Genomic DNA, 25,553 nt, shown 5'->3' on the forward strand with positions numbered 1-25,553 from the left:
CAAAGTCCTTTTCCCTCCGTGCTCAAGTTGGAAATTTGGAAACGGTCCACAGTTGCAGGCATGGTCAGACCCCTAGCTAACCCCATCCTTCTATGTTCATCACACTGTCTGTGACTGAGGCCTGGTTTAGTTCCTAACTTTTTCTTCGAACTTTCAACTTTTTCATCACATCAAAACTTTCCTACACACAAACTTCCAACTTTACCGTCACATCGTTCCAATTTCTATCAAACTTTCAATTTTAACGTGAACTAAACACACCCTGACAAAGGGCGGGCGAGGGAGGGACGATTGGGTTATAAACATCCTGATTTTTTTAAGTAGCTACTAAATATTTAGTTTCTTTCGAATACCCGTTGCAACGCACGAACATTTTTCTAGTAATACTAAATGTAGATAATAAAATTGACCAAAAATGCAATAAGATATATTAATAAGTCATCTTAGGCCCCGTTCCTAAGATGATTAATTAAGTATTAATTATTATAAATGGTGGATATTTTCAACGCACGCGAAACGAGAAAACTCATTAGCACATGCTTAATTAAGTATTAATTATTATAAAATTGAAAAGTGGATTTATTTGATTTTTTCAAACAACTTCTATGTTTAGTTCCCTTCAAACTTCAAACTTTTTCGTCACATCAAATGTTTGGATACATATATAGAGCATTAAATGTAGACGAAAAAAAATCAATTGTACAGTTTACATGTAAATTGCGAGACGAATCTTTTGAGCCTAATTACACCATAATTTGACAATGTGTTGCTACAGTAAACATTTGCTAATGACGAATTAATTAAGCTCAATGGATTCGTCTCGCAGTTTACAGGCGGAATCTGTAATTTGTTTTTGTTATTAATCTACGTTTAATACTTAAAATGTGTGTCCGTATACGTTTAAAAAAATTGGACGGGGAACTAAATACGGCCATATTTTTTTTTTTGTCAAAAACGCACCTTGAAAAGTGTGCTAATGAAAAACGATGAAGTTAAAGTTTTGAGTTGAGAAAAAGAACTAGGCCTTAGAAACATCTTAAAATTAACAATGAAGTAAAACTTTATCTTGAAAAATCTTTTTTTATATGACTAGGTTGCTATATTATATCTTGTTGGGTCTAGGCTTTCTAATGGCGATAAAATGTGTCCATTATCTATCTTCATATTTCAACCATCTATATTAATACAATAGTACAGTAAGATGTGAAGGATCGAAACTGAGAATTAAAAAGAACAGTACAGGCTCTAATCATTAAAAAGAACATACTAAGTGAATTTGTATAAATGAATCATGAATGTGAATATATCAATGAAGGAGAGACTATGTACATTTATCTTAATGTACAGATGTATATGTACAAGTGTGCACTTACTATTATGCCCAAGGCCCTTTTTGGCCCAAACGTGAGGGACACATATACCCTATAAAACCCGAGGGGATCTCAAAATTGGTAAAGTTGCCAGGCTGCTTGCGTTAGCGAAGGCAACATCAGAACAAAGCGTCAACTGCTCAGGAGAAGTAAGAACGTAGATGTCTTTGAGTGTGAAACCATGGACCACAGGTAAGATAACTCCATGCCCCAGCCGTGAGTTCAAATAGGGCATGCAAACCGTGTTCAAGAAAACACGAATCACTCCCTGCAAGTAGAAACTTGTTATCTTTTGGTATTAAGCATGAATCGAGAAAACAAAAACCTTCACTGATAAAGTGATAATGGTGTCCTGCACATGGATAGAATAAGCATCTAGCTATATCACTATAATAGACCGTTGAAACAAAATGATCAGAAATAGCCACTTAGCCAGGCCCAGTAGTTAACTAACAGACTAATTAAGCTCGCTATAATGCTGATAAAAAGCAAACTAGGAAAAATAAATTTGTATAAAGAAAGCTGATCTTTTATTACCTGAATCAATGACATGTGGAAGTTCCCAATTTTGCTCCACTTCAAGGCAAGGGAGAAATTTTCCAATTCAACCTTACCATATAATTTATTGCCTGCTGCCTCTGCGACACCTGAGGCACTTACTACCTACCAAGAAAAAAAATGATTCAAGTAGTTAGAATCGCACCCAGGAATACAGATATATGATCTGGAAGACACAAAAAGAGTTGTTGAAGTAGTGCAAGCAGGGTCAGTCAAATCGTCCGCAGGTACATAAACCGGGCCTTGTACACACCACCCGTCATACTATAGGAGCTTTTCAAGTCATTACCGATCTATAGGGCCTACGCGAACACATACTTCACAAGCAATAAATTTATCAAATTCAAAGTGGATTTGCCCCCGGCCAAGTTCAATCTAGAAGAGTATGGCCTAACTATTCTAGAGGATTGTGCGATAGTATTGTAGAATACTGAGCAAACTTAATTATTTCCAGCCTGATAGATGGCGTCCATTTTCTTATAAGCACCTCTCTATTCAAGATGCATTCAACATGGGCTGCGACTAAAAAGATTGCATTTTTTGCACTTCGTTCAAATAAGAGTTGTAGTAATGGCAGAATCTTCTCTCCTTAGCAATGAACATCATCAAAAGCACAACATCATAAATGAAGTTTAGCAGTTGAGGATTCTTACTACAGAGATGCATGCAACTGGAATTGTCTCTTTGTCATGTAAAACATCAATTATCATGTCCGCATTTATAGTAGCACCAATCTTTTCAGACGCAATCCTCATCACCGGGGGTGAAGCCATTGAAATGTTTAACAGCATGTCATCATTGGGATAGCTCCAGTACAAGCGAGGAATGATAAATTTCCAACTAGCTGTATTTAGTAGAGATTGATCGGGAATTTTGTCAACTACCCAATGCATTGAACCTGCCTGAAGAAAAAAAAAATGGCTGACGCAAAATCCAAGAAACAAGCAACAACACAAGTGAAAAGTAAATATTCATGAATTATTGTTTTAACACAGAAATGTTTTGATTACCTTGAAGTAAACCTCTAATGCAGAATTGAAAACAGCTTCATCAAGTGAAAGCAGAAGCATTTTGGATGCCCCACCACATGATAATGAAAGTTGGGGATGCTTCTGCGAATTGCTAAGCTTAGCAGTTGCAGAAGAGAATAATCCATTGATATCAAACTCAATTGAGGAATTGCCATACTGCGGATCGTTAACAAAAGTCATGTTCAAAGCAGAAATATTGTCCAGATTGACACTCCTAGGAAGACTTTGAAGCAACGAGTCAAGTTTGGATGTGCCGTCAATAATATTTTCTGGTATTGCCTTCTCAACTGCAGCTCTAATATGGTCCTCGAAAGCATTTATTAACCTTCAAGGAAGGAGGGGAATAAGGCACAGTGATTAATCTAGGAGTATAGACATTTGGCTATTGACATGCTTCAGAATTAAAAAGAATAACACGGGATCATTTATCTGAATATACATGTGTACCAGCAAATAGTAATATAGTGAAATGAAATCTTATCTCTATCAATCAACCCCAAAGGAAAGACTCAAACAAAACCACCAAAGCACCAAACAGAAGAGACGTTTTATTTGATATATTAGCTCTGACTTCACAAACATGCCATGACTCCAAAATTCATGTTATAGTAGAAATAATGAAGCAGATACAAAGGAAAGGTTGCCATCACTGTCAGAATGCTCAGACATATGCCAATTTTGTACAGAAGTCTGAACATTGCAATATGTAATTTCCTCGACAAAGGACCCAGTGTAGGCAGAAATCATGGGTTAAAGGAGGCCTCGAATCATCAAAACAAGTATTTCAGATCTTAAACTTCAAAGCAAAGGCTCAGATGGAAAATCGACTTGCCATAATTTAAAAAGTAACATTTATGGATTATTTAACACAAGAGATACATACCCTTGATAAAACCAAGATGCTCCACCATCCAGGGATATCACTAGGTCCTTGACATTACATCCACATTGCAACACAGACAAAGACAAACTCCCATTACAATTCTTAATTTGCATGGTTATACCAACTTCCATTCCTTGAACCTTAGACACAGAAAGCACTTATGAGTTACTAACAAAGAACAAAAGTAAAAGATAGAGCAGAAAATTACCTAAAACAGCTTGTTCACCCTATGATATTTACACAATACATGAATGATACAACATCACATTTCATAAATCACAGCTATATGCATCATTTGCCAATGGGATCAACAGCCCCATCAAGTTGAGCAAACTGTGATAGATGTCTAAATCTGGAGGGTGATCCATGCAGGAAAGAGTGGACAGGGAAGCCACAAAGATGTTGTCCCCCATGAAATTGCAATTAACTATGCAATTTTTTCACTCCTGACCCTTATTACTTAAGACATTACAAATATGAGATTGCTTCAAGAATTAATCAATGGTTCAGTATTACCACGGACCTAATACCTAGCTAAATTTATAAGGTACTATACCAACATACAAATGCCCACCTAAAGATTTAATAAAACAAGTTGCTTATCAAACTCCCGCACAATTCATCGAACTAGTGTCACAGTTCTTTTTTAAGGGAAAAAAAAACATTCATCATGAGCAATTTTTCCTACAAAAGCAACAAAACTAGCAGCATTTGCAGCAAATGCACCACAATTTAATTTTCTACCATGATGCTAAACCAAATCTTGCCCAATCCACATCGAATTGAATCCTTTTCGTAGGCAACAATCAACACAGAAGTGACTAAGGGAGAATTAGGCAATACTAAGTTAGTACTACCAGGATAGAAGCGGTGCCCCTGTCGGAGATCTCGATGGGGAAGAGCCAGGAATCGTAGTAGTAGCTCCATGCCATGCTGAGGTTGGCGCTGACGCCGGAGGCGACGACGACGAGGGCGGAGTCCCCGGGGTGGATGGCGGAGTCGTCGCCGACGTCGAGGTGGAAGAGCGTGATGTTGGTGGCGGCGACGCGGATGGCGCCCAGGAAGGGCACCCGCACGGCCTTCTCCACGCCGGGGAGGCGCAGCGGGGTCAGCGACCGCACCGCCTCCCCGATCAGCACGCCCTTGGCGAAGTCCAGGCCCTTCTCTGCCACCACCGCGGAGGCGTGCACCTCGCCGGAGGCCGCGCCGGCGGGGGAGAGGAGGGCGAGGAGGAGGAGGGGGAGGAGATGGAGGTTGGCCATGGCGGCGGGTGGAGGAGTGGAGAGGCGGGCGGCCGAAGGAAGGAGAAGGCTGAAGGCTGGCGTGCTACTGGTTGAGTCGAGACGACGGCTGCCAATTTTCCGCAAGTATTTGGATTTGTTTTTATGAAAATTTACTAAGACTGTGTTTGGCACTACACTATTTTAATTTCAGTTTCAACTACCTTCTCATTTATTTTTCTCATTTTTCTCAGTAGACTTCCATACTATTATGCGATATGTTTTTTCTAAAAAAAATATTAATCTATTTTTAATATTTTTAACTAATACTTAATTAATCATGAGAGAGAGGGTTCACAACCCGTTGATTCAAGCACACTCTAGTTCAGGTACATGTATAGTTTTCAATAATTTATTACTATGGTTAGTTTCTTTTAGGCCGAGGGCCAACATTTTGTGTAGAAAATTAATGAATGGATCCAACATGCAATCATTGTAGCGTAGGTCGAACTAGTACTCCCTCCATTCTATTTTAATTGTAGCTATCATGAAAATTCCATGCGTAACTTTGACCGTCCGTCTTATTTAATTTTTTTTTAAAAAAATAAAAAACATAAGTCACGTATAAAGTATTATTCATGTTTTATCATCTCATAACAATAAAAATACTAATTAAAAAAATCAAATAAGATAAACTGTTCAAGTTGGATACATAAACTTATGGTTGCATTTAAAATGGGACGGAGGGAGTAGTTATGTGCATAATTAATCATGTGGTTTTAACTTTTATTTATTAATTAAGTGATTGGTAGGAGTACTACATTGGAGTACTAAATTTCATCTCATGATCGATTTACATATTCAAAACTAAAATATCAAATACGTTACATATTTCCTTGTTTAAATACAATAATGCTACGTCACCATCGTGGTGTGGCAATTATATCGTCTTTTTTGGCATATTTGGGTGAAACTTGCACGTTATTCCTTTTCAAGCATGACAGAGGTGATACTTCTAAAGCTAAACAATCTTTGTTTGCATGAGAATGATAAAGTGCTTGAGTGATTGACCAAGGCACTTTTATCACGGAACTTACAAATTACACACGCATGATGAAAGTGAAAAGTACCCACTGATAGCTCACATTTTGTTTCCACGAGTTCAAGCTCAAGGGTCCTTTAAGAAGATAAAACTTTCAAAGATCACGAGTACATATTAATCTAGAAACATGCATAGCTAAAATAATTTTAGATCCATATAGGTCCTGTTTAGTTCCCCTAGCAAAACTTTACACCCATTCACATCGAATGTTTGGACAGATGCATGGAGTATTAAATATAGGCTAAACAAATAACTAATTGTACAGATTGCGACTAATTTGTAAGACGAATATTTTAAGCCTAATTAGTCCATGATTTGACAATGTGGTGCTGCAATAAACATTTGCTAATGACAGATTAATTAGGCTTAATAAATTTGTCTCGCGGTTTACTAACGGATTCTGTAATTAGTTTTTTATTAGTCTACGTTTAATACTTCAAATGTGTGCCAGCATACCCGATGTGACACGCCAAAACTTTACACCACTGAATCTAAACACAGCCATAATACAAGCAAAAATTATCAAATCAAAAATATTTTTTATAATTCAAATTTAAAATCTCAAGTTAAAAGTTTTCAAATCTGAGTAGAAAGTTTTCAAATCTCGAGTTGAAAGTTTTCAAAATTTATCTTGCAAATTTAAATTCCGAGTTGAAAATTTTCAAAGTTTGTGTTGAAAGATTTCAAAATTTGACTTCAAAGTTTAAATCTTAAGTCGAAAGTTTTCAAATCTAACTTGAAAGTTTTCAACTTGAAAGTTTTCAATCTATTAGAAAAAAGAAAAAGTTCTTGTAGGTACTATGATTAGCACTAATCACTAATCACGTCATCATTAGTGCTAATCACATGGTTAGCGACGGGGGCGTAGCGTACGCGTCGGCCTTCGGAGCGCGTAAGCGTTTGGAATCCCCTTCCTTTTCTTCCCAAACTCATTAGTTATGTCCTTGACCATGTCATGGACCTTATCTCCGGACAAATTATTAGCAGCAGACTGAAGTTCTCTCTTACCGTTCGAAATTTTTCTTCTTTCTTCTAAATGCGTGACGTAGTGGGAGCCATCTCCTATGACCCATGTAATCTATCTTTCGTGATTTCTTCAGCCACCTACTACGTGTATCTTCCATACAGTTGGAGCAAGCCTTCTTTCCTTTGACAGTTTGTCTAGAAAGATTACCAAGTACGGAGTACTCATTAATGGTGCAGAACAATAGAACTTGTAGCTTGAAGTACTCCTGACCATACGCATCCAAAGTTTCCACACCTTTCTTCCGAAGAATTTCTTGGTCATCGATAACATGCTCCAAGAACACGTCAATATCATTGCTGGATTGTTTCGGTCCTTGGATTAACAAGCACAACATAATGTATTTTCTTTTTGAAGCACAACCACGGCGGTAGGTTATAATTTGCAATAAGCACTAGCCAAGTGCTATGAGAACTGCTCATGTCTCCAAAAGGATTCATGTCATCCGTACACAAACATATCCTCATGTTTTTAGGGTCGGCTATGAATTCTGGATATTTCTGATCGATATTCCTTCATTGAATCGAATCTGCAGGGTATCTTAGCATACCTTTGTTCAGAACTCCCAAGGGACTTTAGAACTCCCATGTACCTTATCTCTATGGCATGCCAACGTATTAACTCCGCTTCCTTGGGGTTGGCAAAGATTATATTGAAAGAATCAATGATAGGTAATATCACACAACCTTCACCGAACCACCCCGCTTTGAATTCTTTCCTTTGTCAACACTTTTCTTTCGCTTGTGTCAAGAAGTCTTGCAGACAGGACAAGCATCTAAGTTCGCATATTGCTTGAGGTACAATATGTAGTCGTTTGGACAAGCGTGAATTATACGAACCTCTAACCTCAGAGGACACAAAACCTGCTTTGCTTCATATGTTGTCATAGGCAATGTGTTCTCCTCGAGAAGCATGGCTTTAAATATTCCCAAAAGGTCTGTGACTCTTGTCTGTCCATCCACTACTTGCCTCCAGCTTCATTAAGTCCAAGGTAGCTGACAATTTGGTGTATTTTTCCTTGCATCCGACGTTTAGGGGTGTCTCCGAATCACTGATCAACCTGGTGAACTTCATGAAATCTCTCTCGTTGTAAGGCTGTGTTTGCAACCCCTTGTAGCCGAAGCCGGAGCCGAGTATCTCTCCCATCCTTATCTACTTGTAGTCTTGTACCCCCTTCTCGAATAAGCCTCCCATCCCCGTCTCTCTCTCGTCTCGATCTCCCTCCCGGCGCTCTCTCGTCTCTCTCCCTCCCTGGCTCAGATCTGGCGTGAGGGGGCGGGAGGTAGTGGGTGGCGGAGGCGGTAGCCGGCGGTGGTAGCTGTGGAGGCGGTGGCGGAGGCGGAGGCGGCTGCCGGCGGTGGCAGCTGCGGCGCACCACGGCGGCGGTGGCGGCCCCCTCCTCCTCCACCTCACCCTCCGGCGCCCTCCCCTCCCTCTCCCCCTCCCTAGCGCTCTCTCTCGTCTATCTCCCTCCTCGGCTCAGATCTGGCGTGAAGGGGCGGGAGGCGGTAGCCAGCGGTGGTAGCTGCGGAGGCGAAGGCGGAGGCGGCTGCCGGCGGCGGAGGTGGAGGCGGCTGCCGGCGATGGCAGCTGCGGCGCACCACGGATGTTCATATGTGTATGTTCATGTTCATGTTTATGTTCTCTTGTTCATATGTGTGTGTTCATGTTCATGTTTCTCTTGTTCATATGTGTATCGAGAACGAATTGTTGTTGTTATTGACGTGATTTTTCTTTTGGATGTGGGGATATTGATGTGTACCAAGAAGGAATTGTCGTTGTTATTGATGTGATTTTGATTTTGGATGTGGGATATTGTTCTGGATCTGAGGGATTACGAGATGTGGAGGGGTTCTGGATTTGGCTCGGGATTCGGCTCGATTCGAGCCGAAGTTTTTTTTTTTTTTGGCTCGGGTAGACATAATAGGTGCCGGTTCTATTTAACCTATTGGTGCCGGTTCTATGTATTTGTGCTGACCAATTGGAACCGGCCGGGAAACCGGCACCTATTGGCACTTTCCAACCGGCACCTATGACATATTCTGTACTAGTGGGAACTAGTAGTCGGCTATACTATTAAACTTGCTCAGAGGCTAACCGAGCTGGGGCGGTGCAAGGAGGCAGTGATGGGCTTGCATTTTTTGCTGATCGAGCTAGCGTCAATATGTTTTTCTAACCGACTCTTCACCTACAAAGTTTGTTAATTGCTAATTGACTGTGACGATAATAATTACCGACATCCAATTGGTCAATGAAATTGTTGACCGTTGATTCGTCCAAAAGTTATATCACAAAGTCGTAAATCTTTCCCGACTACAGTATGACAACAATAGTGTTTGGACGTGTTTTCGGATACTTTGCAACAGAAATCAGCTTTCAAAACTTGTTTTTATACTGAAGTGAGTAATTTACCTTTGGGTAACAAAGAGCAAAACAAAAGCCAATTAAGAAGAGTAGAAAAAAAAATCATCCATCACATGATCATATTGTGCAATCTATCTCTTTTAAACCGGCGCCGCCGTGATCGACGTGTAGACCTCCGCCATGACCGCCTTGAACCGGTTGACGTCCAAGGTGAGGTTCTGGCCATTGAGGAACGTCGACCAGAGGTGGTTGAAGCCCTTGCGGTGTATGGACACGGGGTCGGCGAACACGGGGTGGTCCATGGGGTACCTCTCCCTGAGCGTCGTCTCGTTGGCCGCCACCTCGTACTCGACGTACCGGAGCCCCATCGCCGGCACCGGCTCGCCGTAGTCGTACCAGCACGGCCACTTCATCCCGCCCCACGGGATGATCTGCACCACGGTGCCGTTCCGCGGGAGGAACACCATGTTGGTGAGCCCGGCCCCGTGCACGCCCACCATCACGTCGCACGAGTTCACCGTCGCCGCGAACCCCGCCACGTCGCCGGCCTCCTCCGGCCCCGCCGCCACCACCTCGAACCCGGCCTCCGCCACCGCCGCCACCACCTCCGCCTCGTTCGTCAGCGCCCTCGACTTCCGCCTCAGCACCATCACCACCCGCGGCCGCCGCGGCGTCGTGCGCGTCACGGCGTGTCGCGGCAGCGAGTAGGCGGAGCGGAGGAAGGCGAGGAAACCGACCATGGTGTAGCCGTTGCTGCCCGTCAGGGGGGTGTCGATGCCGAGGACCCTGTGGCTCTCGACGCCGACGCGGGCCGACGGGAAGCAGCGGACGGCGGCGTCGGCGTCGAGGTCGACGACGGGGTACATGGAGAGCGCGGCGAGGGCGTGCTGGTACTTGGCCGTCCACCGGCGGTCGTAGTTGGCGGCGAGGAGCTGGACGCGGCCGCCGTGCTCGCGCGCCGTGATGTAGAGCGGGAGGAGGATGTCGTTCATGGTGTGGAAGAAGTTGACGCTGTAGCCGCCCGTGGAGAACACCACCGCCGGCATGTCCCGCGCCACCGTGCACCGCAGCGGGATGATGGCGCCGCCGCCGTCCGTGTCCGCGACGGCGGCGCCCGGCGGCGCGGTGGAGCGGATGGTGATCTGGCGGACCCGCTCCATGGTCGCCTGCTCCCACTTGCGCGGGTACGGCCGGATCACCGCCGTGGCGTTCTCCGGCCGGTAGTCCGACGACGCGACGACGTAGACGACGCCGCTCCGGCCGTGGATGCGGATGTCGCCGTCCATGGCGCAGGTGTCCATGTGCGCGCTGCTGAAGTTGCAGCTTAAGTGGCTCGTCTTTGCTGCAGCTACATCTGCATGGATGCATCGATCGATCAGCTAGCTAGCTAGTGATTATAGATCAATCACAGTAGTAATAAGATCGTACGTGATCACGATACTGTTTGTTATCTGGAAAATGCAGATTAATTGCATACCTGAATTTATCAAACGGCTGTCTTTCGACCTGCTCATGGCAAGGATTTGCTGGTTTGGTTGGTTGGAATCTGCAAAACATATTGAAATATAAATGATCCGCATCATGGATCGGTTTCAGAATAAATTCTTATATATATATTTACGACGGTATGTAGAAATTAAACTTCAGAGTCAACATGAAAGCACCAAGTGAAACCAGCTTCCTCCGATTTTTAACCCATCATACCGTTAACTTACGGGTACACATTTGATCATTTTATCTTTTTAAAAAATTTTGTGCTAAACACTTAAGATATAAATCATATTTAAAATTCTTTTAGTGATAGAATAAGTCACAACGATAATTATGTATTTTTTAGATAGGATGAACAATTAAATGCGTGTTTAAAAGTTATTATCGATTAATCGGATTTCATAATTATTGTCAAGTATCTGAAGATCTGACGATACAAACAAGTCAATTGTACAGTACACTTTCATTTGTTTATAATCAAAGGAATGAAAATTGAGATTTTTTTTACTGCATCGATTCGTTGACTCCTTGATTGCGATTGAAACTTTTGTGTGCACATCACGTGCGATCAGTCTTGGAAAAATTAAAAAAATAAATTAACCTTGATTCTGCAGAAAGATTAGTAGTATTTAGTTACCTTCATTATTCGCATCGACGTGGCCGGTCAACTCGTCACTCGTCCCGACAACGGAATCTGAATTTAATGAAGTACACATGGTTAATACTACAAATCAAGGCAGAGTTTACAATGGAAGCTACCATACATAAGATAATTAAGCAACTATAAATATACTAATATTTCCTTGCAGATCTCAATATGCATGCCATACCTTCTAGCTTTGCTACGTCAAGTGTTTGTTGCTGCTGCCATCTTGCTCTGTCTAGACCTGGAAATAATAATGATGAGATCAAACTTCAATGAATTGTTTAATCCCTTAAGAGCTTAATTAACTTCGAGCTGATGAGTAATTAGCGGACCAATGTGTACGTACACGCGATTATTCATGTTGCAACGTACATATGCAATATGCTCACCTAAAGATGAAACCTTCTGAACCATTTCATCTGCAACTTTGGTGAAGCTGGTGTCTCCAACTGCACAACAAACACCAAAGGTGCAAGATTTGTTAGTACGTAAGAGACTCTCTCATCTCCGTCCGGTTACTATAGTACACCTGAACATTAATCTTGCAACACCAATTCAATGTAGTGTAATATATATGATTATTTCTATCCTAAAAAAATGATTATTTCATGCATGGAGGAACACTAATTAACAGAGGATATCGCTGTCTTTGTAATGGAAATAAATTCACATCTTAAGCGCCCATGCCATGTGTTATCTCAACTAATAAGAACAAATATTCTGAAAAATGTTTATAACATTTATATATTATATATGTACTATCATGTTTTGTCCCATAAATATGCATTCAAAATTCAATGTACATAAAAAATAACTAAATTATTGGACTATAAATGAAATTACACATGATTATTACATATGAAATTGCACACGATTATTACATCTTTATTAATTTGGTTTTTGGTTTGTTATTCTACTGTGAATTGTCTTCTATGTGTTTTCATATATGAAGATTGAATTTAACTTTTTATATACATGTTTCTGATTGAAATGTGGCCACTTGGATGGTATACAAGAAATGAGTGCGTATATTTTTAAGGTGTAAAAGTTCATATCTGTTTTAAAATTCAATTCCACTACATAAACTGAAGTGTAAGAAGGGTTTATCCAGTCAAGGGACATCATGGGTCTGAAGATGGAAGAATTCACTGGGTGATACATCCAACACGAAATGGATGGACAATAATGCGAGACGTCAGATGTAAAACACCAACCTTTACAAGAGAATTAGAGATCGAGTAAACAGCCAAAAAGAATACAAATTAAAAATACGAAAGTAATTAATTAACTAAAACGCCAAATTAAGACCAAGAGTGAGTGTGCAGAACAAGACGCAAAACAGTCTCTGATCGAAACTATTGGATTTCTATTTTGCAATGGGCGTGAGACAATTTAACTTACGGCGAGCAACCTGGGGAAGGAAATCGGTCTTGAGGACGATGAGAACGAAGAGAGGCACTAACAGAAGCCACACCGCCGCTGATCCGCTCCAACCCTTCTTGATACGCTCGTGCCTCCCCTTCATATCGATCTCTCTCTCGTTTTGTACTCTAGCTTAATTAGCTAGCTTAGCTTAGCTTGTAGAAGATCGATCTCCTCTCCAATAATCCACTACTCAATTAGATATATACTGTGCACTGTGAGTCTCTTACTAAGCTATACTTAGCGAGTGAGCATCTAAGTTAGCTAGCTACCCAGCCAACGATGCATCAGTGATACATATAGTTTCAGTGCCATCTTCTTTTCAGACGAGTTTCAATGCACAACCTTAGTTTAATCCATCCTTTGTCTTTTTATCGGACTTTATAGGGTTGACCTGCATTAATCAGTAGTTAAATCCCATGCACATGTGCGCTAATCCCATCGATTAGTTTACAGAAAGAGCCAGCTATAGCCGGACTGATTTTGTACGCCAGGCTAGGACTTCAGCCTTTAGATTGCATCGATCATGAGCTAAGCTCGCATCACCGACAGGCTACGCACTATTACTAATACTAATATATACATATCAAATTACATTAACGATCGAGTTAATATTTCAAAAAAATATCGCCGTTAAATTTAGTCTTGGCAGTAAATATTCTCTCTTCTAGTGACTTCAGAATTACACGAGAAAAAACAGTACTACTTAAATATTTTCCCACATTTACTCCCGGTATAGAATGATAATGCAGGGGCATATATCATAGGCTGCGTTTCGAGAAATTTATAAGGATGGAATATCAACCGGTGACACTTGTCATTCTTTAAAAGTAATATTTCTTCACAATTTTCTTCATCAGTATTGCTTAGATAATTTTTTTAATCTATTTGTTAGCTTTAAACTATATAATATTTAATCCATCCCAAGCAATTATGTATAGCCTTCTTCATTATCTAGAAAGAATGTCTTCCTAGACTTAATTTGCTAAGAAAACAAGTCTAGCATATTAACTGTAAATTAAAAGTAAATTGTCCATTAGTTTCAAAAAAAGTAAGGTGTTCTTTTTAATTGAATGTTTAGGGATTTTTTTAACAAATCCTTAATAACTATTATTATTGGTAAATGTATTTTATTTGTACTATCAAGCTAAGGGTCTATGTGGGGACTTCTGATAGCTACAACTTCTTTCAGAATAAGAAACTCTCACAATTCACCTTATCGTTTGGATTTTGAGAAGTTGTAATTGTAGAATCCAGAAAATTAAATGAACTAGAAGCTACCGGAAAACTCAACTTTTCCAAATTGTCAAAAGCAGGCTACTGATCAGCAGCTTCTTAGAATTTTAAGCTCCCCAATAAACCCCTAACCCTTCTTCTAATCGATTCACATTGACACAATTTCTAACATACTTACATATGAATTAACAAAGCGATTCACATTGACAATTTGGTTGAACCACATTAGCCAGTATCGGCATGCATGCTTCTATCTGCATGCATAGATGTTCTCATCATTTTTCATCGATGACGGATCATGCATGGATGCGTGGTTCTAGATCATGAACTTCCTCTGCAAAGTCTTCTAAAGAAAACTGCTGAAACTAATTGGCGCAGAAGTCAGAATGGATCAACGAAAATTATGGATCATGCGGCGAAATCGGATCTCACAGATCATAATGGTTGACTACTGAACAGTAGATTAGCTAGTGGAGAACTGGAACGCCTGCATAAACTAAAGCAGGAACACTAACAACGATGCCAATAGATGGATGCTCCATATATGTTGCACGCATGTACACGAAAATTAACTTTGGATATAGCGAGCATCTCGGGCGGCCCTGTGTGCAGGTATGCTATACCTGTAAGAAAATTGATTATATTATACGCATTTTTATTACTCCAAAAGAGATGTGGTTATAATTGAACCCCATGGCCAGGGATCGTCGAGGGAAACGAGAGCTTTATCGATTGCGCAATAGGATTACTCTCTCCGTCCCAAAATATAAGTCATAATCACTCATAACATAAAAACCAAGAAAATATTTAATCACCTTTTTGATTGGATCACCTTAATTAATGCACGCAAGCAATGTGATTGGAAGGTTTAATGATATAAGATTTAAAACAAATCAATTTTATAGGACCGAGAGATGCTAGTTAATGTATGCATGCATGCACGTCTTATATTATGAGACATGAGAGAAAAATGGTTGTGACTTATATTTTGAGATGGAGGAAGTACAATCTTGCTTCGGATATTGCATAACACAATTCGCTGCATTATCACGCTAAACCGCGCTTTTCCCGATCATTTAGCGAGCTGAGCAAGTTCATGTGCTACACAATTACACTCTCGTCTATAGTGCATCAAACGCACTTCCTGCAGGAATAATGCCATCACCGTCTTTGTCTTGCATAGCAAAAAGGTCCATCTGGACCGCTCTTCTTTCGTAGTCGACAACCTAGCAAGAATTAATGGTGATGCAGTCTGTTTCGACCTCCACTGGCATCGGAATCCATTCGGCCACTAGCTTAAGGCCTTCATAGCAAGCTAGTAATTCTACCTCCTCTCCTCTGCTGCCGCACATTTCCTGACGACTTTCCAAGATGTGAGGAGGGTCTGTCCTGCTGAGTCCCTGACCACCACTACTAGAAAACTCATTTTCGGCGTAGTAGAGGTTTCATTTTCGCAGACGGGCATGTCCTTCGGAGCCAAAACCCCACCAACAAATACTATACCCGGGGTGGAGGGGGCGGTCCGCCTGCGAACATAGGTTATCGCTGGCGGACCATATAAGCGGTGCCTGCGAAGATCAGGCGACGTGCGCCTACGAAGATCAATCTTCGTAGGCGGCGCTTATGTGGTCCGCCTGTGAAGATGCCCCTATATAGTCTTCTTACTCCCGAGCCCTGTTCATTCTCCCTGAAGTTTCTCTCTCCTAAAGTGACTTAAATATAGGGGATAGGTTTTGAACTTCAAATCTTCGGGGGATTTTTCTACGGTGCTTAGATCTACTCATTTTCATCCTAGGTATGCAATTTTTTAAGCTTTTAGACCTTAATTTGTGATGGATCTATGCATGCAAAATTGTGAAGGAAAAGCTCCATGTTTTTTAATTTACTTTCTTTTGATATGTTGATGTTAGATGTATGTGTAATACTTGATGCCTCTTGTTGTAGTGGTTTAATGTGGTAACATAAATTCTCATTTTTTTATTTTGCTATCACATCCACCTCCTAGTCTAGATCTAGATCTAGATCTTGTCATATATATGAGAGAGAATAAAATTTTTAATGTCTATTTATTTGGTGCAATCAAAAAATAATTATATTAGTTTGTAATATGCCGATGGTATGGTTTTGTTAGATTTTCCTAATATACTAATTTGGCATGTCTGTGTAAAAAAATTTGAAATAAACTTTGTTTTTTTATTAATTTACAATTAACCTTCAGTTAGTTTTGAATAACGACATTTTGTTAATAAACCCTACAAATTTGGTATTAATAGTGCAAATATTTTATGTTCATTTTTTTAGAGATATGGAAAGGCGGCAATGGATATATCATTGGCAGAGGTTTTTGTCTCCATATAGGGATGAAGTGTCTAAATTTATTGGTATTGCGAAGGCATACACTGAGAAGAACAATATGAGGAAGATAATTTGTCCATGTGCTGACTGTAAAAATGAAATAGCCTCAGAAGATGCTTCTAAAGTGAAGGAGCACTTAGTAACTCGTGGATTTATGGACAAGTACGAAAAATGGACACGTCATGGCGAAGAACAAGTGGACGGGTGTCACGCCCGGAATTTCTATCCAAAATTCCAAACGCTTACATGTGTGTGAACCCTCGTCCAGGAATCAGCCGAGGCACACAATAACAAATTGATAATAGAGTACAATTATTACTCTAATTAATAAGCGAATAAAATGTCATTACAGAGGTAGATAGTTCCTCTCAATCAATAAAGATCTAAGCAGCGGAAAAAAAAATAAACGGCGCAGACGACTCCACTCCACAGGCAGCTTGACCAAGGCTACACCTAATCCTCCCCACCATCAGCATCACTGTAGAACTCCTCCTCTGATGAATGATTGCAAGGTGAGTATATGACATACTCAGCAAGCCACGCAGCAAATATGCAAGTGCACAGGATAACAAAGGATGGCATAATACGGTTTCATTTGCATAAACAGCATTTAATAAACATTTCAGAATTTAATAAAACAGTTAAGTAATAATTAAACAGTATTAATCCAACGCTATACAACATACCCTGTTGCATAGGCCCAACCATTCTGAACAACCAATCCCGGCTGCACAGTTCTATCTCCAAACCAGGAATATACCATTCCAAACCAGGAGCTAATCAAATTATTACTAGTTATAACATCTTTCATTATGATGAGAGGTGTGAGACTAATCACGAAAGACATTGTTAGACCCGCCCATGACCGCGGGCACGGCTATTCGAATAGTTTTACTCTGACCAGAGGTGTACCACTGTACCCACAAGACACAGCCCCACGACATGTCACCATGCGCCTTGATACCACCACGGTACCTCAGAAAGGAGCTGTGACAGTACCCCTCGCACAACACCATCCACCACAGTGCACCGTTCCTGGATCATAATCACCCCCTTATAAACAAGGCATGGACTCCCCAGCGACCCCCGTGGGCTTATCTCCACCACTTCTCAGTCTGGTGCCCCGCAATGAACCATGCTATACAAAAGGTAAAGCCGTTGCCCACGCTGGCTCGTGGTTGGCACGGTTAATGTTTCACAACCGAAACTCGTGAACCGGTCCTTAATTGTCATGAGCACGACCATCAAAACCATGTGCTCACAACCCACCATTATCAGGTTTTAGTTGGCAAATTAATTAATTAACCAATCATGATTAACCATCATGAGTTATCATTAAGCCATCATTAAATAATAGTGAGTCATAAGTTATCCCAATAGTGTGCTAAAGTTTCTAAGCATGGCTAAGCAATCACATCTAATATCTAGCTGAACCGATATATAAAGCTCAACTAGTCAATTTATAATAACCCAAGGTATCAAGGAATAAAGTAATCAAGAACAAAAGGGCTATAACAAACAATAGGTTAATTCCACCCAATGACATTCGAAAATAATTGCAATAGTTGAATAGAAATAATAGCTTTAAACGGGATCAACATGCTCAAAGGGTTGTTTGGGATTTGTGTGACTTGCCTTGCTGGCCTTGGAACTCCTCAAATTCTTCTCCTGCGAAAGCGGACTCTCCGGAAACGTCGGAATCTAAACAGAAAAGAGCAAAAACACCAAAACAGCACATAAACAAGCATGAACAGTACATGTGGATATTTTTAAAATGTAGATCTCAATTTTAGAAAAATTTAGAGACTTGAACCAACTAAATCCGAGCTAAGATGAATTAGTTATGAATTTTTAAAGATTAAATCGGATTAAAACACTTATATGGATTTTAATTGAATTATGACGCAATAATGAATTATTTTTGAAAAGGAAAAGAGGATTTATTGCGTCAGCGGCTAGGGTTTGCGGTGGACCGGGTGCACGACAGCGGTTCACGAGATTGGACGGCCGAGATCGATCCATCCAAAACGAACGGCCGAGATCGACCGGTCCACGGCCGGACCACGGCGGACGGCATCGATGACGTCGGCGATGACGTCATCTCCGGCGGCGACCGAACCGCGCGAGCTCGCCGGCGAACGACGGCGCGGCGGCGCGAACGGAGAGCACCTACGGGTAGCGGACGGCACGGTGAACTCACCGGTGACCAAAGAAGCGGCGGAAGAACAACGGACGGCGACAGCGGCGAAGAAGAAGCGGCGGCGACCTTCGGCTTGATGACGGCGACGGTGTTCCGGCGGTCGACAGCGACGGCGGAGGGGCGGACGAGGACGGCGACGCGACGGCGACCACGACGGCGGCCTTCCCGAGCGACGGCGACGACCGGAGCGACGACGGCGCACGGCTGGAGCGACGACGGCGACGGCGGCGCTAAGCTACACGGTGCTAGAGCTCTACTGGTGACGAGAGGCGAAGGCGAGGGTGGCGACGGGTAGCGGAGACACCGGGGATCCTTTTATAGGGGCAAGGACACGGCGGCGAAGGCCCACGGCGACCGGCGACGAGAAGGAAAGTCTAGGGTTCGGAGGAGAGAGACCAATCCGATTCGACCTCGAATCCACGAATTTCCAAACGATTTTAGCCGATGATTCCAAAAGAGAAAAGATAGAGGAGATCGAGAAGATCATTTCCCCTCTATCGATTTCATCGGAAACGGAAAGGATCGGCCGGATTTGGAAGGAGACGGCGGCGGCGCGGCGCTAGGGTTTCGGGCGGCGGCGGCGCGAGGAAGACGAAGAGTCCGACAGGTGGGCCCCACCTGTCAGCGAGCGGGAGCGCGCGCGCGAGCGGCGGCTCGGCTGCGGACTGGGCCGGCTTGGGCCAGAGAGAGAGAGAGAGAGAGGGTTTTGGGCCGACTTTCGGCCCAAAGCCAAAAGAGACTTTTTAAAACTTTTTCCAATTTAAATTATTCATGAAATGCAATTCCATTTATTAAAAATACTTCCTTAGCTCAAATAAATCCCAAAAAAATCTAGGAATTATAGAATTAAGCAAAGTATTTAATGAAATTTTATCTGGCCCCATTTTATATTGGAATTTATTATTTAAAATTAGATCTTCTCTTCTAGGCTTTTAAAATCATTTCTAATAATTCCAATTAAACAACAATTTATATATTTAGGATTTTTAGGGTGTGACAACGGGCCTGAAAATGTAGTTCCGACACAAGTAGAAGACATAGTGCACGACGATGGTTCTGTTGAGGACAAAATCGATCTAGAGGAAATGTTACGTCATGCAGAACCCGAGGTGCTGATGGGGTCGGCTAGAGGTTTAAATAACTTTAAAGCTTTACAGAAGGCAGCTAAGAAAGTTTTGTACGATGAGTCGAAGGGCTGTGACAGTGAGTTCACAACACTACGGTCAGTTCTTGAACTTATGAGGTTAAAGGCGAGACATGGATGGTCTGATAGTAGTTTCGATAGTCTGCTGGAACTTCTACAGAAAATGCTCCCAAGGCCTAACTCACTACCATCCAGCACATATCAAGTGAAAAAACTCATATGTCTCCTTTCACTTGGTGTGGAAAAGATTCATATGTGCGTTAATCACTGCATACTACACAAGAAAGAGTACGCTTCTTTAGATGAATGTCCAACATGCGATGCTAGCCGGTACAAATCGAATAGCAACACTGGCCTAGAACGGTCTGACACAACTGATAAAACTCAAAGAAAAATCCCGCAGCTTGTGACATGGTACCTTCCTGTCAAAGACCGCATTAAACGGATATACTCAAATCCGCGAGATGTGGAACTAATGCGTTGGCATCAAGATCGACACCCGGCAGATGCTCGTTAGTGGATAAACTTTGATGCTCAGTATAGAGAGTTTGCTAAAGACCCACGGAATATTAGGTTTGCCCTGAGTACTGATGGAGTTAATCCTTTTGGAGACATGAGCAGCTCACATAGTACTTGGCCAGTGCTTCTCACCATGTATAATCTTCCTACCTGGCTTTGTCAAAAGCGAAAATACGTACTACTCTGTATCCTCATACAAGGACCCCGTCAGCCTGGTATTGATATTGACGTATTTCTTGAACCATTGTTGGAAGATATGACTGATTTATGGAAAGAGGGATTGAAAGTGTGGGATGAGTACTTAAGAGAATACTTCACAGTGAAGGCCATCATCTTTGTGACCATTAACGACTATCCAACAATGTTTTCAGTTTCAGGTCAAATTAAAGGTAAAACAGGATGTGTGATCTGCTTGAATGGAACATACTATAGGTATCTCCCGGGTTCCAACAAGCTTGTGTATATGTGGCACCGGCAGTTCCTACGCATAAATCACAAGTACCGCAAGATGAAGGCGGAGTTCGATGGCACTGAAGAGAGTGAGCCTGCACCAAAACCTACATCCGGGGAGACACTGTGTGCAATGACTGAGAAAATTATTTGTGAATTTGGAAAAGGGACTAAGAAACCATCAAAGGGGACAAAGTGCAAGAAACCCGAGAAGACTACTAAACCAGAGGATAGTAAGAAGCCAGATGATAGTACGAAGCCAGATGATAAACTCCCTCCCCCATTCAAGAAGCATTCCATATTATTTAAGTACCTCCTGTACCGGAAAGATCTGGAGGTTTGGCATGCCATAGACATCATGCATCTAGAGAAGAATGTGTTTGACAATATAGTTGGAACATTGTTGGACATGCCGAAGAAGACTAAAGATGGTCTGCAATCACGGATAGACCTAGTCGAGATGGGATTTAGGGAAGAGTTACACCCTCAAGAAGGAGAGAAGAATGGCAAAGTATATCTTCCACCAGCCTGTTTCACATTGACACCTGAGGAGAAGAAGTCATTTTGCTAATCACTGCGATGTCAGAGTGCTCATAGGTTTCTCATCAAACATCAGTCAACTAGTTTCCATGAAAGATTTGTCGGTATTTGGTTATAATTCACACGACTGTCATGTCTTGCTCACCGTGTTTCTTGCAATTGCAATAAGGGCCATAAAACCGGAGCATTTAAAGGTTGCTATCACAAGGTTGTACTACTTTTTCAACGCAGTGTCACAGAAGGTTACTCACGAAGAGTTAGCAAATCTCCGTACATTCGCACATGAGACACAGTGCCAACTTGAGATGTGTTTCCCTTCATCATTTTTTGATATGATGGAGCACCTCATTGTTCACATAGTGCCACAGATGGTTGCGCTTGGCCCATTGTACCTCCATCAAATGTGGTCATACGAGCGTTACATGGCGGTTTTGAAGGGTTACGTCCGAAATCATGCACATCCGGAGGGATCAATGGTTGAGGGTTATAGTACTGAAGAGGTTGTCGAGTGCTGTATCGATTACCTCAAAGATGGATATGCAATTGGAGTACCTGTGCCCCGACACGAGGGCAGATTGAGTGGCAGGAGAACCATAGGAAAGAAGAGATTCGTCACCCATGATCACAAATCATTTCAAGAAGCTCACTTCAGCGTGCTTCATCAGTTTGCTATTGTTGAGCCTTACATCGATCAACATATCGAACTACTACGAGCTAACAATAAGGGTCGCACCACCGAGTGGATAATGAAAGAACACAAGCGTCTCTTCATAGATTGGTTGCGAGACCTAGACTTACCTGAGGGACAAACTACCGATGAAATAATTATGAAGCGGTTGGCTTGTGGTCCATCAACTACATTAAATTCTTGGCAGGGATATGACATTAATGGATACTCGTTTAGTACAAGAGCCCGAGATAGTATGATCTGTACGCAAAACAACGGTGTTCGTGTGGAGGCAATTGATGAAGCAGGGGAAAAAAATCATACTTCGGGTTTATTAAAGAAATATGGGAAATCGACTATGGGCACACAATGCAATTCACCATATTTAAGTGCAAATACCCGAACGGGGTCAATGTTGATAAGTTTGGTCTTACTGTTGTTGACATTGCGAGTGTGGGTCACAAGGATGACCCTTGGGTACTCGCCAATCGCGTGGCACAAGTGTTTTATGTGAAAGACCCTTTAAATTTGAAGAAAGAGATAGTGCTACAAGGAAAAACAAAAGATATTGGGAGTGGATGGGGTTGAAGATGTCGAAGATTACAATCAACACGATAGTATGCCACTTTATAATCAGTTTGTACAAAAGATTAAGCAGGTCGAGGCATCTACTCAGAAGATGTGCACAGACGGTGTGGGCAAAAATGTTGAAGGGTAATGATTGTTGAGTGGCATGTAAGCATCTAAGAAGTTCTTAGTTATGTAATGATGGTATGTAAGGGGATATGTGTGCTCATATTGCAAATTTGCATGTTATAATTGACGAACAATTGTACTTAACATCTTGCATATTAGTTTGTACTAATTTTTATGTGCACTTACCATTTATAGGGTAAAATTTACAGTTTTTTTTATTTTAAAAGTTTTTTTAAAAGAGGTCTCAAAATTTTATAGCAATTTTTTATGTACACTTACCATTGTTTGAAAACTTTTTTAAAAAAAATTAAAAGTGGTAATATTAATGTTTCAAACATTTAAGTAAGATTAACATTTGAAAGGTAATAATATTAAGGTTTGTATATTTGTATGTACAATTACCATTTTTATTACAACTATTGTAGACATTTTCTAATTACAAAAATAAATTAAAAAAATTTCAAATAAATATAGTCAGGTCTTTAACAATCTTCGCAGGCAGGCCGTTCGCTTGCGAAGATAGTTATGCCGATTAGGGTCTACATCTTCGCAGGCGGACCGTCCGCTTGCGAAGATCGTTTCCCTATATAAGGGCAAGCCCGCGACGCCAAAATTTCTAAGTCCAGGCGGGAACCTTAGAAATTTTGGAGCCGTCAGGCTGCCAAATTTTTTCGCCGCCGCATGCCTCCGCCGTCCTCCGCCGCCGCCTGCCTGCGACCATCGCCCTCCGTCCGTCGTCCTCCTCCGCCGCCGACCATTGTCCTCCGCGCGCCGCCGACCGTCGAGCTCGCGCCGGCCGTTCCACTGCACCAGCCGTCGATCGAGCTCCACCGCCGAGCTCCACTGTCGAGCTCCGCGTGCGCCGCCGCTCCACCGCCGCCGCCGACCGTCGTCCTCCACCACCGCGCGCGAGCTCCACCGCCACCGGCCGCTCCACTGCGTGCGAGCTCCACAGCCGCCGGCCGCTCCACCGCCGCCAAGCGCCACCTCTCTCTCTCTCTCTCTCTCTCTCTCTCTCGCAGTCGTGGTCTCGCAGCCGAACGGCTTCTTCGGCCGGTCATCGTCCACGAGCGAAGTCGTCCTCGGCCGAACGACGTCTTCGGCCGGTCGTCGTCCACGGCCGAACCTCGTCGTCGGCCCTTCCTTCGTCGTCGGCCGTTCATCTGTGCATGTGGGTGTTTGTTTTTATATGTGTGTGCATGTGGCTGTGAGGGGGTTTATATGTGTATCCATGTGGGTGTGAATGGGAATGAGGGGTGGGTGATATGTGAATGAAATTGGGAGGGTATGTTCAATTTTGCAGGATATGTGAATTTGTCAATTTTTTTAATAACATGTGGGAGGGTATGTTCAATTTTTTTATGACATGTGGAGGATATGGTCACCTTATTAATTTTTTTAAACAATATGTCGAGGAAATGTTATTGTGAATTAGTGCACTACTTAATAATAACATATCAAATTTCGTACTAATTTAGCAAATTAGTTAGTACTAATTTATAACATTTTACTATTATGTACACAAGTTTTTATTATAACATTTTGCAATTATGTACACAAGTTTTTATTATAACATTTTGCAATTATGCACACAAGTTTTTAATATACAGTTTCGCAGAGTGTTCATATAGAGTTTATTTTTTTATGTTAGAAGTTTGAAACGATGGCCGATAGTATTAAAGGGATTGAAGAGAAGGGTTTAGAGGAGGAAGAGCCGTCCCTTCCTATTGTGGTTGCTCCGGAACCAACGGTCCCACCGGCATATAGTTCCGACAGCGACGTAGCTGATGAGGACGATGAGTACTCGTCGCCAAGCGATCCTTGTCCAAGCCCGAAGAGAAGGAAAAAGGACGAGGGTGAAAAATGCGACAAGGACTACATTCCCCCTAAAGAAGGGGTAAGTAAACTTAATATGTAAACTATTCGACTGATAGCTATTAGCCCGATCTAATTTGAAACTTTGATATATACCTTGTCGTAGGAAACGGCGCCACGGCGATCAAAACGGAAGTCGAAGAAAAAAGATAAGTTGAAAGACGATGAGGTCCCAGCTAAGACAACCGGCTCAAAGAAAAGCAAATCATCAGCAAAGGCGAAGAAAAGAAGGGGCGAGAGAAGCATGAATAGAAAGGACGAAGGGTTTCGTGTTGTTACCCATGTTGGGCCAAAAGGAGAGCCGCTCGCCCCTAAGACGACACGTGCAAAATTCAGTTCATAGTGTGGCATAATAGTAAGGGAAAAGATCCCCATCACGGTCAAGGACTGGGATCATGTATCAGATGAGGATAAGTAAGTGCTATGGAAAAAAGTTGAAGAAAATCTTCCAGTTCCCGGATGGATCAGAGGCAGCAGTGAGGAATTGTGCACTGCAAACAATGGACAACTCCTGGCGTGGTTGGAAAACCACCTTGAACAAGAATTTCGTGAAGAAGGGCCTTACACCGTTTTCGACGTATGCCAACATAACCGCGAAGTAGTGGGACGACTTTGTGACATTCAAGAACTCATATGAAGAAATTGAAAGGAGCAAAAAGTTCTCAGAGTTGGCCAAGAAGAACAGATTTCCTCATCGCTTAGGCTCCGCGGGATATGCACCAAAGGTGGAGCAGTGGACAAAAGAGGAGGAAATAAGGAA

At 42.1% G+C, this 25,553-nt stretch overlaps 2 protein-coding genes across 2 annotated transcripts; both read right to left on the reverse strand.

Moving 5' to 3' along the window:
• Positions 1-498: 498 nt before the first annotated feature.
• LOC127775584 (putative BPI/LBP family protein At1g04970) lies at positions 499-5,180 on the reverse strand. The gene is made up of 6 exons (XM_052301842.1): positions 4,700-5,180; positions 3,843-3,982; positions 2,939-3,284; positions 2,582-2,830; positions 1,908-2,033; positions 499-1,638 (listed from the first exon to the last, which is right to left on the reverse strand). Exons 1-6 carry the CDS (start codon positions 5,102-5,104, stop codon positions 1,423-1,425), a joined length of 1,482 nt encoding a protein of 493 aa, XP_052157802.1. The 5' UTR covers positions 5,105-5,180; the 3' UTR covers positions 499-1,422.
• Positions 5,181-9,559: 4,379 nt separating this feature from the next.
• On the reverse strand, positions 9,560-13,428 carry LOC127777666 (beta-1,2-xylosyltransferase XYXT1-like). The gene is made up of 6 exons (XM_052304275.1): positions 13,091-13,428; positions 12,079-12,138; positions 11,874-11,930; positions 11,681-11,737; positions 11,030-11,098; positions 9,560-10,906 (listed from the first exon to the last, which is right to left on the reverse strand). The coding sequence occupies exons 1-6, from the start codon at positions 13,212-13,214 to the stop codon at positions 9,693-9,695; spliced, it is 1,581 nt and encodes a 526-aa protein (XP_052160235.1). The 5' UTR covers positions 13,215-13,428; the 3' UTR covers positions 9,560-9,692.
• Between the last annotated feature and the right edge of the window lie 12,125 nt (positions 13,429-25,553).

The sequence above is a fragment of the Oryza glaberrima genome, chromosome 6, assembly GCF_000147395.1.
Source record: "Oryza glaberrima chromosome 6, OglaRS2, whole genome shotgun sequence".
In the NCBI taxonomy this organism is placed as follows: domain Eukaryota; kingdom Viridiplantae; phylum Streptophyta; class Magnoliopsida; order Poales; family Poaceae; genus Oryza; species Oryza glaberrima.